General features: G+C 37.2%; 1 protein-coding gene across 1 annotated transcript; it reads left to right on the top strand.

Annotated features, from left to right (window-relative positions):
• Positions 1-10,752: 10,752 nt before the first annotated feature.
• Positions 10,753-15,785, top strand: gpr61 (G protein-coupled receptor 61). Its single transcript, XM_047822859.1, has 3 exons — positions 10,753-10,993; positions 11,192-11,377; positions 13,539-15,785. The coding sequence occupies exon 3, from the start codon at positions 13,829-13,831 to the stop codon at positions 15,206-15,208; it is 1,380 nt and encodes a 459-aa protein (XP_047678815.1). The 5' UTR covers positions 10,753-10,993; positions 11,192-11,377; positions 13,539-13,828; the 3' UTR covers positions 15,209-15,785.
• Positions 15,786-21,493: the final 5,708 nt, after the last annotated feature.

Genomic DNA, 21,493 nt, shown 5'->3' with positions numbered 1-21,493 from the left:
GCTGGTAGGAATGTTCCAGAGTACCAGAGAAAAATGCTAATATGATATACGCCTAAAACAACAGTGCTGTTTAAAATTAATTTCCTGTTTGGAATGAATAAGTACTTTACTGTAGGCAGTGTGCTTCTGATTTTGTCAGGGTATTGTTTTTTGCTATAAAAATATGTTTAAAGTGTGCCAAGTGTGAAATATGTGTGATATAAATAACATTAAATGACACTATTTCATAACAGAACTTCAACTTTATAATACAAGCTTTATAGCTATATGGGTATATATATACTGTAAGTGTGTGTGTGTGTGTGTGTGTGTGTGTGTGTGTGTGTGTGTGTGTGTGTGTGTGTGTGTGTGTGTGTGTGTGTGTGTGTGTGTGTGTTTTCACCATCAACATACCAGCGTCCTCTGCATTATGCAGCAAGTGTCAAACCAGGAACACATGAAATATCACACACTAATCTTGTACCTTCCTTCATAATTAATGGGCCTTTAGCTCTGGATTCTGGAGTTATTTCCATCTCTCATGTGTAAGGGCATATAATGACCAGCCAGCTTCCAACAGTGCTTTTTGACATTAAAATAAATTATATGTTTAGATATTATTTTTGCGAATATTATTTTATTCTATAATTTAAAGCTATAATGTTCCATAGTATAACAGCAGAGGTTACCATGTCATGGTCTATCAGAAAGAGTTAGGAGTCTATTTCTATTTGTTGAGGCCAATCAGATGCTTTTTCAGTCCTTTGTCATTTCAAGACTGGACTGCTGCAACTCATTCCTGGCAGGTCTGACTCTCTGACCTCTGCAAATGATCCATAATGCAGCTGCATGACTTATTTACAACCTTCTCAAGTTCTCCCACATCACCCCATTGCTCTGCTCCCTCCACTGGCTTCCTGTAGCTGCCTGCATCAGATTAACGCAAATTCTTCCCTAAAGCACTACTCAGTGCTACAGTGCGGGGTGTGAGTAGTGCTTTAGGGAAGAATTTGCGTTAATCTCTCTCAGTGTACAAGGAACCTATGCATCAAGGCTCTTCATTGTTCCTAGGTGGAATAAACCGCCTCTAGATGTCAGGAGTACTGAGACTCTGGCAATCTTAAACTAGACAGAACTTGTTAATGTATAGGGAATTTTTTTTGCATAATAATAAATACATTTTAATAAAATGAAATCCCCAAAGAAATAAAATAAGATGCACAAATAATATAAATAAAAATTAATTTGTTCTATTACACAAAATAAATTATTCTGTCTTCCGAATGTTTTTGTGAACTATTTTTTGTATTCCTGAGGCATTAAAAAAAGTGTGCATTTCATTTCACATTTATTTGTGTTTCATTTTCAAGAAACCTGTAATATTTGCAAACAACTATTTGCCTCCATATAAGTACATTAACAGAAAGAAATATTTCATTGATCACCATCAATATGAAATGAAAGCAAAACAACCGAGAGTTTTTTACAGGGTTTTTGCTGAACATTTTCTAACATTATACAGACAAATAATAATTTATAAATAGATTTTATTGTGAAATCACACTCGACATGACTAGCATTTGTCAGTGATATGACCAAAAGTGATATCCTTCACAGAATACTGATATACAGAATACTGATATAACGGATAACAGGGTTGTACACTGTGAGAGTTGAACATTTTAATTGATATTCATTAATTCAGATTCAAGTATATGCATAAAATCCTGGCACATGGACAGTGGGAGTGAATCAGAGAAACTAAAGGAAATCTACACAAGCTTGGGGAGAACAAAACTCAGATAATGCTTATTGCAGATAATGTTTGCAGCAATTTACACTCAGATTGTGAACACAGGATGCAAGACTACCTACTGTTCGACCAGAGGTAAATGTCTTTTGTGTATGTTTACACGATTGCTGTCTTTAGCCACTCTGACTCAAATTGAATTAGACCTTCTTATTATGACTCATCATGGCTCATAGATGTAATTTACAGGCAATCAATCCATACCCAATTGACATTAATGAAGAATGTGATGCTAAAGGGCTGTTAAGAACCAGCAAGTCTCCCTTTCCACCACACATCTCACCTCCCATGTCATTTAGGACAAATATTCACAAGATTCACATGTCTGAAAAGTAATCACACATTTCGAAAGTAATCACATAGCTGCTGTTGCTTCCTCTCTTCCTCACCCTTCTGTGTGATATAAGACATTCTTACACTAATAATTAAGTTAGTCTAAATTATTGATGTGGACACTGGAGCATGACGTCTACATACATGTTCATTAATATTGATTTTGTGCATCTACTCTATGTTTTCTACTGCAGGAGTTCTGCTATGAGAACATTACTGAGGATGCTGATGTTTGGCAGTAAGGCCCAAGAGAGTACGACTTGAGGCCAAGCGCATGATTCATTCTCATAACGGCTTGTCTTCTGAGCCAGTGGGTTTCAGAATAAAAGTCGTACATTCACATCACCACGTGTGTGTGTTATTATTGTACTCCTCCTGTACAACATAAAATGCCACCAGATTAAAATTAATGTAGAAAATACAATTGAACTCAGTATTTAAAAATAGATCTGGGCTCCTGGTGGTTTAAGATCCCACGCTCTCATTGCTGTGGCCCAGGTACAATTCCCATGCAAGGGTGCTAACCCAGCCACAGAAGAGTTAACTCCCAGTGCCAGTCCCAAGCCCAAATAAAATGGGAGGGTTGTGTCAGGAAGAGCATCTGGTGTAAAACCTATTCCAAACCTAATATGTGGATAACATGATCCGCTGCGGTGACTTCCAACAGGGAACAACCGGAAGAAGAAAAAAGATTTAGTAATAGGTCTAAAAAAGGTAATCAAACACAGCAGCAAAAACGTTTCTATAGTGGTGATGGAAAACTGTAACAATTACACCGAAATCATCAAATTTCATGTCTTCTCACACAACAAAATGCACACAACACTGTTTGATAATGTTCATTAATGGGAGAGAAGAACTCTAGAGCAAATTCCAGTGGGTGTCAGTAAACCATAAAATAGAAACTGGTAAAGTGCTTCAGTGATATTAAATATTAAATGCCCAGTCATATGTACTTTAAGGATTCACTGTTGCTTTTAACTATAAAATTATAAACATTTTCTTTAAAATAATTAACAAAGATGTATAGAGTAATTACAAGTCTTACATAAAAAGTAATTGTCTAATTGGAGCCTTATAAAAACTAATAATGACTGTGTTCCTGACAATGTTCATGTTATGGTTGAACTCTTTTCAACCATTGAACTCTTCAGGTTAATCCTGAATCTTGATCACCAAAATATTAATATTGTGTAATGTTAACGAGTTTTGTAAACCAGGATTTTGCAAATTAACTCAAACACATGGCTCCATACCTAAACAGAGAGTCCGACACCGTGTTACACACAACAGAAGAAAAAATTATCAAACTAAATAAACGAAATAAGAAAAGACCATTTGAATAGAACTACAATCAGACAGGAAGCTAGTTACAGCAAGATCTTACTATGAATAATTAAATGCTATACAAAAGACAAGAGCATGCAGATAGTAGCTGCATGCAGCAAAGGGCTTTATTTTTTTGGATAGTTAAGAGCTCTTATTTTTCTTGGATTCATTGTGTTCCCCCAAGGGACAAACAATGTTCTAGATGTATTTGGGGAGAACAGAGAGCTATTTCTATCTCTGTTTCTTCCTCCTTCTTTGATAAATAATTTTTAAATTAATCCTTCACTGTGATTTTAGAAAACATGTGTTACCTCTGGTGTTGGGTGCTACATGACTTATTTAGCGCCACTGATACATGCCTTTTTTAATGGTCTTTTCATGTGTCAGGAAATCATGAAACCATGAAATGACATGCACTTCAGGGGAGTCTCTTTGTACTGTAGCTGCTCTGTATCATATCTTACTGGAAGGATAAACGATAAATAAAAGCAGGCATGTGGTCCTGCAGGGTGAATAATGAACTGTTGTAGTAACTGGTACACTTTATATTTACATATCATGAAATGTAATGCTTGATAAATACATTACAAATAATCCAAAGATAACTATAAGCTCTTGTTTATCTGTGCAGGAAAATTAAATTTAATGAAAATTCAGTTCTTCTGTATGATTGTTTGCCATCCAGATGGGACAGGCAAGGTTTTATAAAGGCAAGTACGTCCTTACAGATGGCAGAATAAAGAGAGATTAAATCTTAAAAAAAAAGAAAAGAAAAGCATCGTAATTTTGATTAAGAGTCCAATGGAGTAAATGGATAGGGTTTTATACTTAGCACTTGTATGAACGTGTTTGTAGTTCAAACATCAAAATTTAATGTTGGTATAAAAATTTGAAATTCTGCTTGCAGGAAGTTGCATTGGTCCTTGCCCTGTGTGTTTACTCCAGAACAGCTTTGTTATGGAACTTATGAAATATTCGAGGCCTTTCAAAGCATGTCAGTGGCCTTGACTCTTCATGAAACATGAGTAAAGGTAACCTTCACCCTCCATCGTCTTCCAGATTTATGCTTCAGGTCAGGATACAATGATTAACTGTTTTCCAGTTATACTGATCCATGCTACTGACAAGCTTTAATATTGTGTTCTATGTTTTTGCATGTATTCATAATGCTACCTTAAAATCCCTTTCTACATTACATTAGTCTATTGTTTATTATGATTATTATTACTGAGTCATTTTCTGATATCTGCATAATGTGCTTAGGGCTGTGGAGTTTGAGTCACTGCAGGCTAGAGGGCATGCAGGAGACTTTCCTCACCTGGTCATTAGTTACAATGACAGCGGACTGTGGAAGGCCATGTGAACTCTATTGTCTCTTGCTTGCTGCTGTGCAACGTTGGATCTCAAGTGGCTTTATCTTTCTTATTCAAGGACACAGAAGCAGGAAGGACTGAAGAATGCTGGGAAAAGATACCTGACCCACAGATACCAAATACCCAATATATATGTATGCGTGTGTGTGTGTGTGTGTGTGTGTGTGTGTGTGTGTGTGTGTGTGTGTGTGTGTGTGTGTGTGTGTGTGTGTGTGTGTGTGTGTATATGTGTGTGTGTGTGTGTGTGTGTGTGTGTGTGTGTGTGTGTGTGTGTGTGTGTGTGTGTGTGTGTGTGTGTGCCACTTACTCTAAACAGAAGCAGGCTTCATTTTTATCTTGAGCATGTAAAATGAACTTGGTTCTAACTCTTTCTCTCTTTAGGCTCTGGCTTGATTTCTGGTTTTGCTTGCTCCGCCATTTGTTTCATTAAAACATAGCCAGTAGGTATCCATGAATAGTGGATGGCGCCCTCTAGGAGAAATATGTCCCTATAATGTTCACTGAACGTTAGTTACATATGGGATCATTGATTTTCTATATTTTTTAATTGTATGTAAAAGGTTAGATTTTATTTATCTGTGAATGATTCAGTGTAGTTATTGCAACGGGTGGGGTGGGGGGTGTTCCTTTGGGGAGGGGGGGGCTCAATATACATTCTAATAAAATCGAATGTATATCACAATATATCAAAATAATCAGAATAAGATGAATGAAGAGTCTTCTCTGTAAATTCATGTATTTCAGGGGTGTCCAAATTTTGTTTATCAAAGTATACAGTATTATATTAGAGTTTAACTTAAATAATGTATAAAACATAAGGTGTTAAGGTGAAGATTTGCAGCTTTAATTTAATGGCATCTGCATCCAACCTGAGTGAACACTGAAGAAATTACAGGACATTCTGTTTTTTTAATTCATTGTAGGGGCAAATGATAATTGGTCAAAATATTATGATCATACAGTAAATGACATTGTTATTATTTACACTGCATTATTTACAGACTTGTTATTATCATTTACATTTATAGGCCACATGTAACATGAAGCAGAGCGGTTTTATCTGAGTCAGATGGTGGAATAACACAGGGTAGGGTTTTGTTGAGGTTTCTATCTACAGTACATTTCTGAGTCAAGAAGTGTCATTGCCATTCAGAAGTGTCCACGCCAGGAACACTGGACTCAAGGTTGCTCGTTTTGATTTTTTCTCAGCATTAATTATACTGAATACGATCAGTGTTGGACATATTTTTTTTCTTTGGACTTGTAACATCAGGCCTGTGTCATTTACCCCAGTACAAAACAATAATTTTTTATTGTTGGTAGGTTTTTGGGCACCACATTACTGACCCAGAAATAATAGGTCGAAACTGTTATTGTGTTATTACTGCCTATATTTGTTCTCACCTTGTTATTTTACCACTGTACAGCTGATTATTATCCAAAAACAGCTGGTCCCGAAGTGTTTTTTTCCTCAGCAATTTCCCTTTTAATATTTTGTTGATTTATTTAGTACAGAATATTTTTTATACATTTGTTATATTTAAGTCTAATGCTGTAAAATGTCTGCAGAATAACGTCCTGTTGTCACTTACAACATAGCAGCTTTAAGTCACTCCTTGTCTTTTATTCTCTGCTCTCTAAAGGCTTACCTGTGTTGAAAAGTTTAAAAGAAGTGCTTTACTTTTAACTAGTTTCAAAAGCTCAGACTGTGGAGATTTCTTGCAAAAATGCTAAAATATTAAACACATCTTCACAACAAACTTCACTGTATCAGGAGCTACTATATGTGGATTGTCCACCTTTTAAGTACTATTTACTTTAGAAACTATAACACATTAGAATGAGCACATTAATTTAAACCTGTGATTTGATACAATTATTGTCTGGGCCGTTCTTATAGAAAATTAATAAATACCTTCCTCCCGAACAGAATCAAGCCTTTAACAGGGATGTGGGATAATCGTTTATTAAATGTTGAGTGAACATTGCTGTAGAAGATAGTAAGGGAAGGATTTACTGTTATTGTTTTGTTTTAGAGCATTGGATTGTATCTGTTTAAAATAAAGCATTAGATGAGAGAAAACTTGGTGCTTAGTTAAAAACAATCAACTAACATGCTTATTGTCTGCCCTAGGTTTTGTTGACTCTGCTGCAGAAGCTGTAAGTGGGTCAGAGACTTGATCCACAGCTGTTCTTACTTCTACCCGAGAAAGTGTTCAGCATCAGCAACAGAAACCCTTTGGCCTTTCCACTTATAAGCCAGATTGTGACTATGCTTTAAGAGACACTCATCTTATGCTTTAAGAAACACTCATCTTGTCATCACCATTGAAATGCATCTTGCTACTTGCAGACTACTTGCAATTTTCTTCTGCATAAGATACATCATTAGACCCATAGTAATGATCTCAGATCTTCAGACCAGTTGAAGAATGATCTTATTCTTATTATCTTATTCATTCTAATAGAAAATATGATGCTTGCTGTAGTCTGGAGTTTTACAGATATAGTGCAATTTCAAATATTCTATTGGCTTTTAGGATTAGGATTAGGATTAGGAACAGGGGCATAGAAGCCTTTATTATGGCCACATACTCATTACAGCACAGTGGAATTCTTTTCTTCACATACCTCAACTGAGGAGGTTGGGGTCAGAGTGCAAAGTGCATTTTCAATAATATAGTACTTATTATTAAAGCCTAATCACACACTATTCTACCCTGATGCAGCACTAAACTAGCTAAAAGTGTATTAGCATATTTTAATTATATTAGTAGTACATGAAGTTTGAATGCTGTTTATGTGCTTCGGGGTGTCCTTCTGTACTCCTATTTCCTCCATCAGTTCAAAGACATGCACTGTAGGCTGATTGGTATCTCTAAATTGTCTGTAGTGTGCGGATGAGTGTTTAAATGTGTGTGTTTGTGTTTGTGTATGTGTGTATGATTGTGTGATGGTGCCCCTTGCACCTTCTCCAGGGTGTCCACCACCATGTGCACCAGGCCCTGGGTAAAGAATCCAGGTTCCCCACAACCCTGTGCTGGAAAAGTGGTAAAGAATTTGTATGGCTGTATTAATGGATGTACTGAAAATGTTCACATATGCATGTTGTAAAATTCCTAATAACCGGTTCCTAATAACCACAAAGCACAGTCACAGGACCATGGAGCTTGTGATCTCAGGAGAATTGTTCTCTTCTTTAGCACCCTGGTGTGACAGTGCCCCCATCTGGTGGATTAGGATATCAAGTAAAACTGAAAGATGAAGAAAGAAGAAAGTGTTGACTTAGTAAAGACCGAACCAGACCAGACCCAGACAATTTTATACCCAGAGTTAAAGCCATATTGTTTTGATAAATGTTACTGTTATGAATCAAACTCTCAGTGCATTTTCAGCAGAATGACTGTGTGTAGTATTTGCATGCAATTACCTGGAAATGAATTAGACCAACTTGAAGCAAACAGAACCAGTTTGAAATGGACAAAAATTGTTATTGGAGCAACATCCCATCACTGTGTGCTTCTGATGTACAGGGATCGTGCAGGATGAGTCATGATCTTCTGATGGTGTGTGTGTGTGTGTGTGTGTGTGTGTGTGTGTGTGTGTGTGTGTGTGTGTGTGTGTGTGTGTGTGAGAGAGAGAGAGAGAGAGAGAGAGAGAGAGAGAGAGAGAGAGAGAGAGAGAGAGAGAGAGAGAGCGTGTGTGCTTATTTTGGGATGCTCTTGCTACATTTATAGTTGCGTATAAGTGGCTGTTGTGCAGGGAGACGGATGAACGGTTATTTCTCAGAGGCAGCTCTGAGTCTATGGGCTCCCAGGTTGTCATGGAGACCATTGTATTTTGTCTCTGCCATGATTGGCGCTGCTGGGGTGAGCAAGTGCGTGCTATTTCTGTCTTTATTCAACACCTTCAGTTCATGCGAGCACACACACAGACACACACGGACACACACACACGGACACACACACACACACACACACACACACACACCCACACACAATCTAATTCTCTCAATCTCTCTTTTTAATCTCACTTACACACAAATGGAGTGGTGTGTGTGTTCATGTTGAAATCCTTGTGTAATATGTCATATTTTTCTGTCTTTTTTGTCCTCTTCACCATGCATTCTTAGGAATGTTAGTCACTCCACGCACTTGCAAGGGCCTGTGCATGAATCTACAGATAAACCTTTGGTGTATAAGTTTTATCATGATGTCCTTGCTGCCCATGACCGAGGAGGATTAGCTGTAATGAAGTTCCCCCGAAAAAGGCGAGCAGCCATGAGGAAGAGGGTGAAGATGTAGCGTTACCAGATGATCCACTTTTCACACCCTCTGGGTGATAAGTGCAGCATTACTCTGCAACATCACTCTAAACCAATGCCTAATGAGTAGTGTCACACATTCTGACTTATACATGAAGACAGCTCAAGATTCTGTCAACCTTTAAATAAGACAAAGTTCTTTTTGTTTCTCTAATTAACATTTGTTTTCATTCATTACCAGCTTCTTTGTTTTTATTCAACGTTTTGATTTGGTTTATTTTTGTGATGGTAATAAAGTAGAACAGCACTCTGTTATTGTGACTGCAGGTTTTTTTTCTGACAGACGTTTCCTCAATTAAAGCACCGCTTTATATATGAATAATACTTTATACACTAACACTACCTTAAAATGATTCTGGATAATGTGATTGTATAATATGACCTGCAACGATTACAAAGATGTCTTTGTTCATTTCTGGGTCAAACTACTCATAGCTTTACAACAGCTCTTTGTTTACTGGCATAATAATAGATGTGTTTTTGCCTATTTTAACACAGTTCATATGTAGATGTCTTACTGGCTTTTCAGTTGGACCAGTTTTCTATTGACAGATACCAACATTTGATCAGTAAGTTAATTACAGATTTGAATGTAATCTGAGAGAATCTTGTGGAAGAGTGTACAGGGACAAATAATATTAAATGATTGAATGATAGTATGTGTGGCAATACATATGTTGTGTGTACAGTATATATAGTTTTTTTCCTCAAACATATTTTGTTTTTCTATTTATATTAGTATTATATATCTGTGTTCAAATTGTAGTTCATTTTGTCACACATTCCTAACCACCTTCCATGTTGATGTTTTGTCCATGCTGAGATCTTTATTATTGTGTGATTATATCAATTACTTAATTCTTCCAGCAACTCAGTTCAGATTTATTTCCAACTCATGTTTTTTTTTTTTTTGCCCCATTCTGAGCAAACATATGTGTGTAAACATATTTTTGTGTGTGAAAATCTCACATCAGCAGTATATAAGGGGATAAGGAGAGAGAGAGAGAGAGAGAGAGAGAGAGAGAGAGAGAGAGAGAGAGAGACAGAGAGACAGACAGACAGACAGACAGACATACAGACAGACAGACAGACAGATGTGTGCAAGCTGCCCTGTAAATGAGTGATGTACTGTAGTGATATCCAATGCAGAGTGTATTCACACTGACCAGCACAAAGCTATTACTGAAGATGAATAAATAAAAATGGTCTCCTCCTGTGCAATGGTATTTAGAGCCTTTTTTTTTTTAGAGCCAGGTGACAAGATTTCTATATACATTTATGCATTTATCATTCTTTTATATGAGAATTGAGGTTAACAGCTTCCATTGCCCTGTATGTATTGTCATATTGTCATTAAGCGCTATGAAGAAAACCTATTTATTTCCATAATGTTTCCCACCTGTATAAGGAATGTTGACATTATTGTGTTTATGTACAATTGTGACTGAGGATGGAAGGGGCACTAGGACCCTGTAAGTGCCTCGCGCCTGCCTGCCTGCCTGCCTGCATCCCTCTCCTCTACACACTGATCTGCAATTACCCTGTGTGTGTGTGTGTGTGTGTGTGTGTGTGTGTGTGTGTGTAGGAGAGAGAGAGAGAGAGAGAGAGAGAGAGAGAGAGAGAGAGAGAGAGAGAGAGCACATGTTTATGCGTGGATGTGTGTGTGTATGATACAGGGGATGTGTGCTAGTGTGTGTGCTAAAGGCAGATTTCTAAGCAGAGAATATTTCTTCAGCATCTCTTTGCACACATCGACTCAAGCAGCATCCTGACCACCTGGACCGTTTGCGTGCTTGGAGCACATCTTAGCGGAGGAAACATCTCGCCGATCGGCAGAATGGAATGGTGTGTGTGTGTGTGGGTGTGTGTGGGTGTGTGGGTGGGTTGTGTGTATAGGTGGGTGAAGAGAGGGTAGCAATGAGATGAAAGGTCCAGGTGTGGAGAGGTGTCTTGTGCCTCTCTCTCTCTCTCTTTCTCCCTCTGCTCTTTCCATCCCCTTTTCACACTCTCATTTTCTCTGTACCTCTGCTTGCGCAACACCAGCATCAGGAGCGTGTAAGGAGAACCTCTCTTTTGGACCTGCACTCCATAGCAACCTCCTGAAAGCTGGGGTATGTTCCCAATCCTGTCTCTCGCATCAGCTCTGCTGCCTCCGTTTCCAGCCACATGGGCCGAATCTGCACTCATCTGAACTCACCTGGTCTCCAGTGCTCCTCTTGTGAAGACAAGGTAGTTTGGACCGCTCCAGCATTCTTTTGCATCACTTTCCCCTGCTACAAGCTTTAATTAACCATCTTAACTATGCAAACTATGTTAACATTTCCACAGAAAGAAACAGATATGTCTGAAATAGATTAAAATTAGGCAAGTCATGATATGTGTACCCGGTGCTAGATTCTATACAAGCAAACGCAGTGTTTGTACTACAGAAGTCAGACATTAAATGCCATGAATTTGGGACTTTGCTGGGATATTTAATGTGTTTGGTGCAATGAATTCAGGTCTCATATTATAATGTTCAATGAAGACCAAAACTGTTAGGCTGTACAAAAACATTTCTGTAAACCAATAAGCACATCACATCTCTTGGGGGAGGGGTGGCTAAGGAAAACAAAAAGGCTAAAGAAGTCAAAAACCAGGGTTGGTTTTAGTCATGTGCATTTAATATATTTCTCAGCTGGCAGGTGGGGGTGTTTTTTTTTTTTTTTTGGGTTCGTTGCAGCTTCCAAGTTTAAAACACAAGCTTTATTTTGCAGATTTGAAGAAGTATTTTCAGGTTTTGCAAGTGCATTTAGAACATTTTTAAACACATTTAATTCCTTCATCTCTCAGTGATCTTTGTGTTCACTTTCCTGCTACACAGCAAATGCAAATTGTTTAGGCAATATCAGTAAATATAAATATTACAACAATTCTGTGATGATTGACATACTGATTAATATTTATTTGATGACTCCAAACCGTCTGTAAAATAAGAATAGTACTAATTTCCTGAAGCCAGTTTAATGGACAGTGTTTATGACATCTGTAAAGAGACTGAGAACAAAATTTTATGTTTTAGCCTAGTTGAGGACATCTGACCTGAGGGACTCCACAAATGTCTGCCAGTTATTTAATAACTATCTGTGAATTCATTCAACAACTTTTTTTTCATTTTCTTGTTTTCTTGTTCAGTTTACTACTTCATGACGCTACTAAACCTCAGGACTAAGGTAAAAAGAGGTTAACATGGTTGAGGTCAACGCTGCATGTTGCTGTCAGTGAAGAACACACAGTTAAAAATAAACTTAATCAACTTTTTAGAAATGTTGAATAGTGAGTATTGTGAGCTTGTCTTTGAAAGTCACTGTGCAGTAAATCGGGATGTAATAGGTTATTGGCCATCTTTTTAAACTCAAAGTGGGTCAAGATGGCAGTCATACTGTGTAGAGCTGTTGCTATTAACCTATGTTTGATTTTTTTCAAATAGTGTTGAACATAACCACAGACACTGCTTCACTTTCCTGCAAATGCTGCCCCACTTTACTGGAAACATTTGACATTTTGTATTTTCTAATAATAAACATGAAGAGGGAAGCTGAATTATCATTTTGCCATTTATATGTTGATCAACTTTATTTGCAAATCAGTTGCCCTCCTACAAAAAAATAGAGTATATACAGATGAGCTCACAATGAGTGAAAAGGAATATTGATGTGTTTTTAATTCACTTATTGCAGTCGGGAACTGATTGTGGAAAAGTTTTTAAATTTGCAGTAAAATATGCAGTTCTAAAGCTGTAGCATTTACCCCAGCCTTGTAAGACAGGCTTTTAGAATTTTGTCATAGATGTGGCCAAGAACTGCCTACATTCATAGAGACAGGGAATTTGGCTGACCTGAGGGATACCCAATCACATATCTTTTAACATAGCCTGTTTACTTACTACCAGCTGCTTCAGATAGAGCTCTTTAACAACTTTTTGTCTTGTCTTGCACTGTTTACACCAGGTTGCACAGTTGCACATTATGTGGCTAGGACTACTTACTAAGTCCTAGCCCTGTCTTTGTTTTATGTAGCACCTTGATCCTGGAGAAACATTGTCTCATTTCACTGTGTACTGCAACAGCTATATATGGTTGAAATGACAATAAAAAGCTTCTTGACTCTTGACTTGAAAAGTTTGCTGGAAACCAGGCCATTGACTAGCACATACATAGAAGTATGGAGAGTTGATCTGATTTAACAGCAACATAGTTTTGTTATGTGCTTTCCTGTAGTTGTTGGCATTCCTTTTGATTGAAGCAAGACAAAAAGTTTGGAATTATTTTCAAGATGAGACCGCATTGCGAATGAGGAAACAAATTGTGTATCAGGAAATCTAATTGAACACTTTTCTCTCATTCTTTAGGTAAAGTACATCCAACTAGAAGATACTGGACACTGAGTAGGATGGAGTCTATGGCAACATGGAGGCAGACTCAAAACGATGCTTGAAAATGAGGTAACCAGGTGTACCAAGGCAAATCTATGGCATTGTTCAAACTTGAAGCTAAATATCAAGCTTACTCCCTCATCATGCCATTATACTAATAACACAGACTCTGCTAAGCCCTCTACTTGGGCTTGTCTCAGGTAAAGGAGGATGGGTGAATGTCCCTTGAATGTAATTTTTGACCAAACTTCTCATCCCATCCTCACATGGATCCTTCTGCCTCCCTCCACATGTCGAGGAACATCACAAGCCATGGTCAGCTCAATAGTGGCTGGGCCAATGGCTCAGGAGTGTCTCTAACCAACGATGGAACTCTCTTCCACATGCTGGCCCTCTGCACCATGGTCTTGATGGACATCCTGGCTGTGGTAGGCAACCTGACCATAATGGCAGTCATTGCCAGGGCACCACGCCTGCACAAGTTCATCTTTGTCTTCCACCTGTGTCTGGTGGACCTTTTGGCTGCTCTAGTGTTAATGCCTCTGGGGATGTTGACAGGACAGGCGTTCTTTAATGAAACTGTGTGTCAAGCATATTTGTGCTTGAGTGTTGGCCTTATCAGTGCCACCATCCTCACCATCTCTGCTATCAATGTAGAGCGGTACTACTACATTGTGCACCCAATGCGCTATGAGGTTAAAATGACCATTGGTCTGGTAGTTTCTGTTCTGGTCGGCATATGGATCAAAGCAACACTCATGGCTGCCCTTCCCTTGCTGGGATGGACACTGCAGAGGGAGGAAGAAGTGCAGTCCAACCTTGTGTTGGAACCTAGATGCTGCTCTTTGCATTCAATGAATAGGGGGCCCCATCGCTTGGTTTTTATGCTCCTTTTTGCACTCATATACTTCCTCTGCCCGGTATTTATCATTCTTGTAGTTTACTGTAACATGTTCAAGGTAGCCAGAGTAGCGGCTATGCAACCAGGTCCCGTGCCTACATGGGTGGAGACCCCACGGCCTCGTTCAGACTCCTTAAGCAGTCATTCCAGCACAGCAGCAAGCCTCGCAACAACTCGCAACACACCGCAGAGGACGTTTGGTGGTGGAAAAGCGGCAGTTGTACTGGTAGCTGTTGGGGGTCAGTTCCTAGGCTGCTGGCTCCCCTATTTCTCTTTTCACCTCTACTCGGCCATTGTCGCCTCTTCTCCTGCCTCGCTGGCTCAAATAGAAGATGTAGTCACTTGGATAGGTTACTTCTGCTTCACCTCCAATCCCATTTTCTACGGCTGTCTGAACAGGCAAATCCGTGAGGAGTTGGCGAGAAACGTGGCATGGGTCTTTAAGTGGGGACGGCCACGTGATGAGGAAGAGCAGTTGCCCAGCAGAGAAGCTTCTATCGAAGAGAACTTCCTCCAGTTCCTCCAGGGCACTGGTTGTAACCTGGGGCCAAGGAACTCACAAAGCATCTCCGTACCCCAGAAGGATGATGAGGACACCCTCTCTGCTCAATGCAGGCCTTCGGTGGACTTCCACATCCCTGGACAGATCATGGAAGAGACATCAGATTTCATTGATCAGCAGCAGCTGAATGATCTTAATATAACAGGCAACTGTTTCAAAACAATGTCTGAGCTGCAGGGTTAATATTTACAGTATATTTATGGAATATATGTCTTTTATTGATAGAATGATTGTTGTGCGTTCTTTTTGATAACCTGCCTGATGCTTTGTATTTGGAGATAAGGCTAAACGTTTAATTTTTAGGATTCACTTTTATGGAACACATCCTAGTAGAACTCATATACAACAGTTGCCCTACATGGGATTGACAAGAAAGAATCTCATCACTGCAACTATTTACTAATCCTTTATTTTTTTCAGTCCACAATTATGAGATTATGAGAGGTTGCCTGTTACAGGAACAAGCCATTGCTTAATTAGGCCTACTACTTGGCATCAGGAGTGTGAATTGACCTACATGAATATCAAAGGTCGCTTGATTTGTCTGTTAAATTGTAATGCGGGTTTACAGTTTCTACATGTATGCACATGTGTAAAATTATGGTGTCCTAGAAAGTTCCAGGTACTGAAATTTATGCAACTATGGCATAAATGCAACATGATCAAATGGAGGAAGATACTGCATTTAGAGTTCAGGTTTTTGGCTATATAAAAAGAAAGGCACATTTTTGTAACTTGATAAAAAAAAAAAAAAAAACAAGCATTACCCTAGACGTCACACACTTGTGACAAGACAAGCACAGTATCTGCCGGGCTTTGAGCATTATCAAGCACCCGATTATCTCAATAGTGCAAACATCAGATAACTGGGCCAAATTGCTGGGAACATGGGTCACTGTAAATGTGCTCCAAGATCTTATTTAGCTTTATAAAAACAGGCCTGTCAAAAAGTCAAATACTTTTGCCTTTCAACTTTTTTTAGACATTTTCTCACATCGGAAACAAGTTACAGTTCTTAATGATCAAAGGAAGCCATTTTTGTTTAAACATAGCAGTCAGGTACAATATGTCAGACTGGTTAGCTTCTCACTTTAAGGAGCTCTGTGCTCTGAAGAAAAACAGATCACATGAGTATTTGACTTGTGATGTGTGCAGCCATCAGCTTTGGAAAAAAAAAATCCTTCTATTGAAGAGTAAAATGCCAATGGTCTTATAAGGTGAGCAGTATTGTAGCTTGGGTTTATTAGAGAGGTGAGGGTTCTTTTAATTTTTGAATAGACACTGCCAATGTCCTGTTATTTGAGGCTAAACCCAATTCTGAGCCCTGCAGTACAGAACTGTTTAATTAAGAGTATCAACTTGTTGTGGCTACAGTACACAATAAAGGCAATACTTACACAAGTTGATCAGTTCTTATGCCCTCCATTACTACAAAGCCTGATGAGACCATGTTCCCCTTATGAATCTTTATTCCTAAGTTTTCTTTCTTTCTTTCTTTCTTTCTTTCTTTCTTTCTTTCTTTCTTTCTTTCTTTCTTTCTTTCTTTCTTTCTTTCTTTCTTTCTTTCTTTCTTTTCTTACTACAGAATTATCGGTATTTTAAGTCCAAAATTTTATGGTGCTTTAACCCAATACATGTTGGGCAGGGGTTCCCAAACTAGGGCTCTTGACCCCAAATCGATTCATATTAATCTGGTATTCAATGCCAAATAAACAATCTTTCTACACTGTTAACATATAATTTGTACAGCACTGTGATTGAATAATAGAAAAATAAATGTTATGAAAGCTTTTGTATGTTTAGATGCTTACATTACACATACATATGTTACTGACATAATTGTTCTAATATCACACAAGGCCTCTTTAATCACAGAATAGTCTATTGGGACAGAAAATTGATTATATGCATTTGGAGTCGTTTGCCCAAAAAGTTTGAGAGCTCCTGCTATAAGGTCAAACAAAGTATTTATGACAAGGATAGAAAATTATGGGCCCTGCTGTTATCGAAAGATAATCCATGATGAAGTGGTATGTTTAACTATAACAGCATGTCCTGAAGTGTTTTATTTCCCTTATGCCACCGCGACTTGCCAAAGATCACAATTTTTAAATTATGAACCAATGACACATCATGTTTTTAACATTTTTTTATTTATATTTATTGTTGTGGAATGTCTGCAAGATAAATGAGATAAATTAGTTTCTTACATCATATCAGCTATAAACATCATTTCTTCACCAGCCTTATTTTTTCACTGTCTTTTAAAGTCAATGTGACAAAAGACAAATGTTTTAGAGAAATCAGATAAAACGGTGCTGGTGAACGACACCTGAAACTCCTTCCGTGCTAAACATTTAACAGAAAACTGCAACATGTTAACACGTATACGTTTCTGTATGTTATGTAGTAATGCATTTGAATTACAGCTGACTCAGTCATCCAAGCTATCCTGTCCCAGAAATTTAATCAACAAATTTGACCAGCCAGTTAAGATGTATTGTATTTTATGTCACTTTTTGTAACAATCATTATTGAATTTGACATCATTCTTGATTTATGTGTTATTCTATCAATACTGAAGTTTTACAGATTGTTTGAAAAAGAAGGAATGGACTGTTTTTACTAATTACAGATACTTATGTATGAATACAGTAAAAAGTTTATTATTATTATTATTATTATTATTAGTAGTAGTAGTAGTAGTAGTAGTAGTAGTAGTAGTAGTCTACTAGTAGTCACCTTTGCTAAATGGTCAATGCTTAGTGAACTTCACAAGATCACAAGCAGAGGTCAGATCATTTAAACCATGTGCCTTTTATTTAATTCAGTTCACTGAAATTTTATTTATATAATACTTAGAACAACACTTTTAAAAACTCTCTGACAATATGAGGAAACTAGACTCAAAAAGGAACCCATGCTCATTCGGGTGACACCAGAGAGTGTGAGTAGAATTAACATCCATTCTACAACTGTATTTAGTCAGGTGGAGAATACAAATATAAATATCAGTCTCATTTTTGAATACATTAAAGATTTAACATAAATACCTTTCTTGCCAAAGCCATCACATGTTCATTGACGGCCACCTGAGTGCAAGAATGTCTGTTTAATCATGTTCAAATTCAGTGAATTTATATGTTTGAAATGTTCATTCCAAGAGAAACTAATACAGTAGCCATGTTTTCTACCCATACAACATTTTATCTTGCACTTTTTTTAGTTACACCAACCTACGAGGCTTTCTATTATTCTGTAAAACATCTATCAAGGCCAAATGATGTCTTTATTTTAAGAGGTCTACGCAGTCAACATGATTATAATTATTCTTATACTGACCAAAATAGGAAATATAGATCAAATTATGATATCCATAGAAGCTTATTGCAGCTTAAATCTAACCACACAGGAGTATACATTTAATAAATTTAAAAAAATTAATAATTATTATAAAAGTTATGGCTAGGATGAGAATGAAGATGAAGGTTAGCACAGGAGGAGGGGGTAAGTACAAGCACAATGTTTGCAGACCTTCACTTATTATCCACCCACCTCCACCATACCGCTCAGATTTTTGTGCTTTGATGTTTGGGTGGTGAGGAGGTAAGAGGGAGGCCCCTAGTGGTGAAGTTCAAACACTCTGACCTTTCACTTGAGACAAGGGATGAAGGTGTTCTGTGAGCTTTGTGAGTCATTTTCAGCATGGTTTATACGGTTATGTGGACCTGGTTCGACAACATCTAGAAAGATCACGAAAGAACACTAATTCTTTCACAACAGTCAGTCTTTTAGGTCTTTTTAATATAATCATTTATATTCTATAAATATATTCTAGAAAAATATTTATCTGTATATACTATAAATATTCTTTATATTTTTTATTCTGGGGCATTATTGACTCAAGTGCTTAAGATCAGGGTTCAAGCCCCAGCAACCTCAACCTGCCACCGCTGGGCTCCTGAGCAAGGCCTTCAACCATCTTTGCTACAGGGCCACTGCATCATAGCTGACCTTGTGCTCTGACCCAAACCTCCAAAGTTAGCATATGTGAAGAAAGAATTTCACTCTGCTAAAAAATATATGTATAAAGCCAATATATAATGGCTTCTTCTTCTTTATTGGGAATTGGGTTAATGTCACTATTGCATATTTCAATCATTATGAACATATGCTTTCTGTTTAATTGCTTGAGAAAACACAAGCATGCTACACGACAGGCATTTGTAAATGATGATGAAGACTGTGACGACAATTTCCTTTACGATACTAATTTTTTTTTAAAAATAATGAATTAAGATGAGAATAAAAAGAACAAATATATAATGTAAAAATATATAAAAGCATGAACTTCATGAATATAAAAAAAATGAAAAATCCATCTCTATATGTAGCACTGCTATGGCACTTTTATACGTTTTATGTATGCACTTTTTATATATTTTATGTTTTATTGTTCTAATTATTTTTTTTTACTAGCTCACTGGTGTAATTACAAATTTAAAGAGCCTTATGAATTGCCTTTAACAGTTTAAGTTCAGATGAAGTACAACCTTTTTCCTTTTGTTACCGACTATGAGAAAGCAATTTTAATATGACCAGGACCATCATTTGTAGAATTTTAATTTGATTCTTCAGAATATATGAGCGGGCCAGACACATGCAGCCTGGACTGAACTGCACAGGATTTATTTGCAAGTGCGGAGGAACTTGGTGTTTCCATGGTAACTTATCCGCTGCCACATTGCTCTGTAGGCTGAATGTAGTGAGCATTAAAAGCAGACCACTTCTTCATCCATTTATCACACATGATGGAGGAACACAATGAAGAACAGGCCAGTGTTTGTATCAGGTCTTTTTTTATTTTGTACAGCCTTTCCTAATACAGAAGGGAAAATCTATATAAACCATGGTATTGTTTTTATTTGTTTAGGAAGAGTAAAAGTACTATGTTGACTACACTCATCTTTTTTTTCTTGGATTTGCAGTAGCTACGTCAAGTGAGGCCACTAGTATAACCTGACACACATGGAGCATTCTGTAGGTTACACTTATATGATAACAACACACACATACTGTATAAGTGTGTATAAGTATATAAGACAGATCTATATCTATCTATCTATCTATCTATCTATCTATCTATCTATCTATCTATCTATCTATCTATCTATCTATCTATCTATCTATTGATAGAGAGAGAGAGAGAGAGAGAGAGAGAGAGAGAGAGAGAGAGAGAGAGAGAGAGAGAGAGAGAGAGAATACTTTAACATCACATTAGTTACAGGTAAATACTGTACCTCTCAGCTTTAGGGACTTGTTTTGAGTTTCTCTAGATGTATCTCCAGGGTGTGTTCCCATCTCACCCCCAGTGTTCCTAGGGTCCACATATCCACTGTGACCCTGGAGTGAGGTTTCTCTGGATACCTTAAAAACTACCAATTCTTTAGATTTTTTAAAAGTAAAATATAAACATTTAATTCATTCATTTATTCTTTCTTTCTTTCTTTCTTTCTTTCTTTCTTTCTTTCTTTCATATATCAATTTATTTATTCATTCATCTCGAGTAACTTTATCCTGCTCAGGGTACTGTGAATCCACCGGTCACTCATACAGTAGGAGACTTAGCCTATCCAATATTGATATGTTTTGGTTAGTAAAAAGAAACTAGACAACCAGAAGAAGCCCAGACACTCATGAAACAAATACAGTATGAGACACTCTAGGGACCCTAAAGCTGAGAGATAAACATCAAGATTAACCTTTATCAAACTATTATATGCTCATAGTATTAATGTGCTTACCATCTAAGCTATCTATGTTTGTCATGTTTCACTTTACAAACAGGGGATGCAAGAGAGACACAAGTAGCCTAGGGTACATATTACTTCATGATGATACATCTATACATCTTTTTTTTTACAAGGCAAAAGAGGTACATCTATATAACACATACTGTGCACCCTAATCAAGATATTATTTGGTGTATTTCATTCTATTCTCTCATAATTACTAAGTATGTGGAAATTGGAAACAATGTGAATTAAATGTGTTTTGAATATTGTCATTTTAGAAAAATAAAACTTAATCTAGTTTTGCTTTGACTGCTTAGAACATGTCACCCAAATGATGAGCTAAGAAATCAGCTTTAACTTGGACCCTAGTAACTTTTTTCAGTAAATCTATAGAAATGTTTAAAAAGAAATTTAAATGTGAAATTATTTGAATGATTTGTATTTTGGTGTATAAATTCATGTCATTCCAAACTTAGCTTATTTATTATTATATGTATTACTGTTTGTCTGAGCATGTGAATTTGTGTCTGAATTTGTGTCTTGAATGTTCATGGACTGAAGGTAAGATTCACCATAACCCTGAAGAAGATAAAAAAAAAAAAGTTTACCGGAAATGAATGAATGAATGAATGAATGAATGAATGAATGAATGAATGAATGAATGAATGAATGA

The sequence above is a fragment of the Tachysurus fulvidraco genome, chromosome 14 (assembly GCF_022655615.1).
Source record: "Tachysurus fulvidraco isolate hzauxx_2018 chromosome 14, HZAU_PFXX_2.0, whole genome shotgun sequence".
Taxonomy (NCBI): Eukaryota; Metazoa; Chordata; class Actinopteri; order Siluriformes; family Bagridae; genus Tachysurus; species Tachysurus fulvidraco.
Note: the sequence above shows the minus strand (reverse complement) of the source record. Positions and strands in the feature narration are given on the sequence as shown.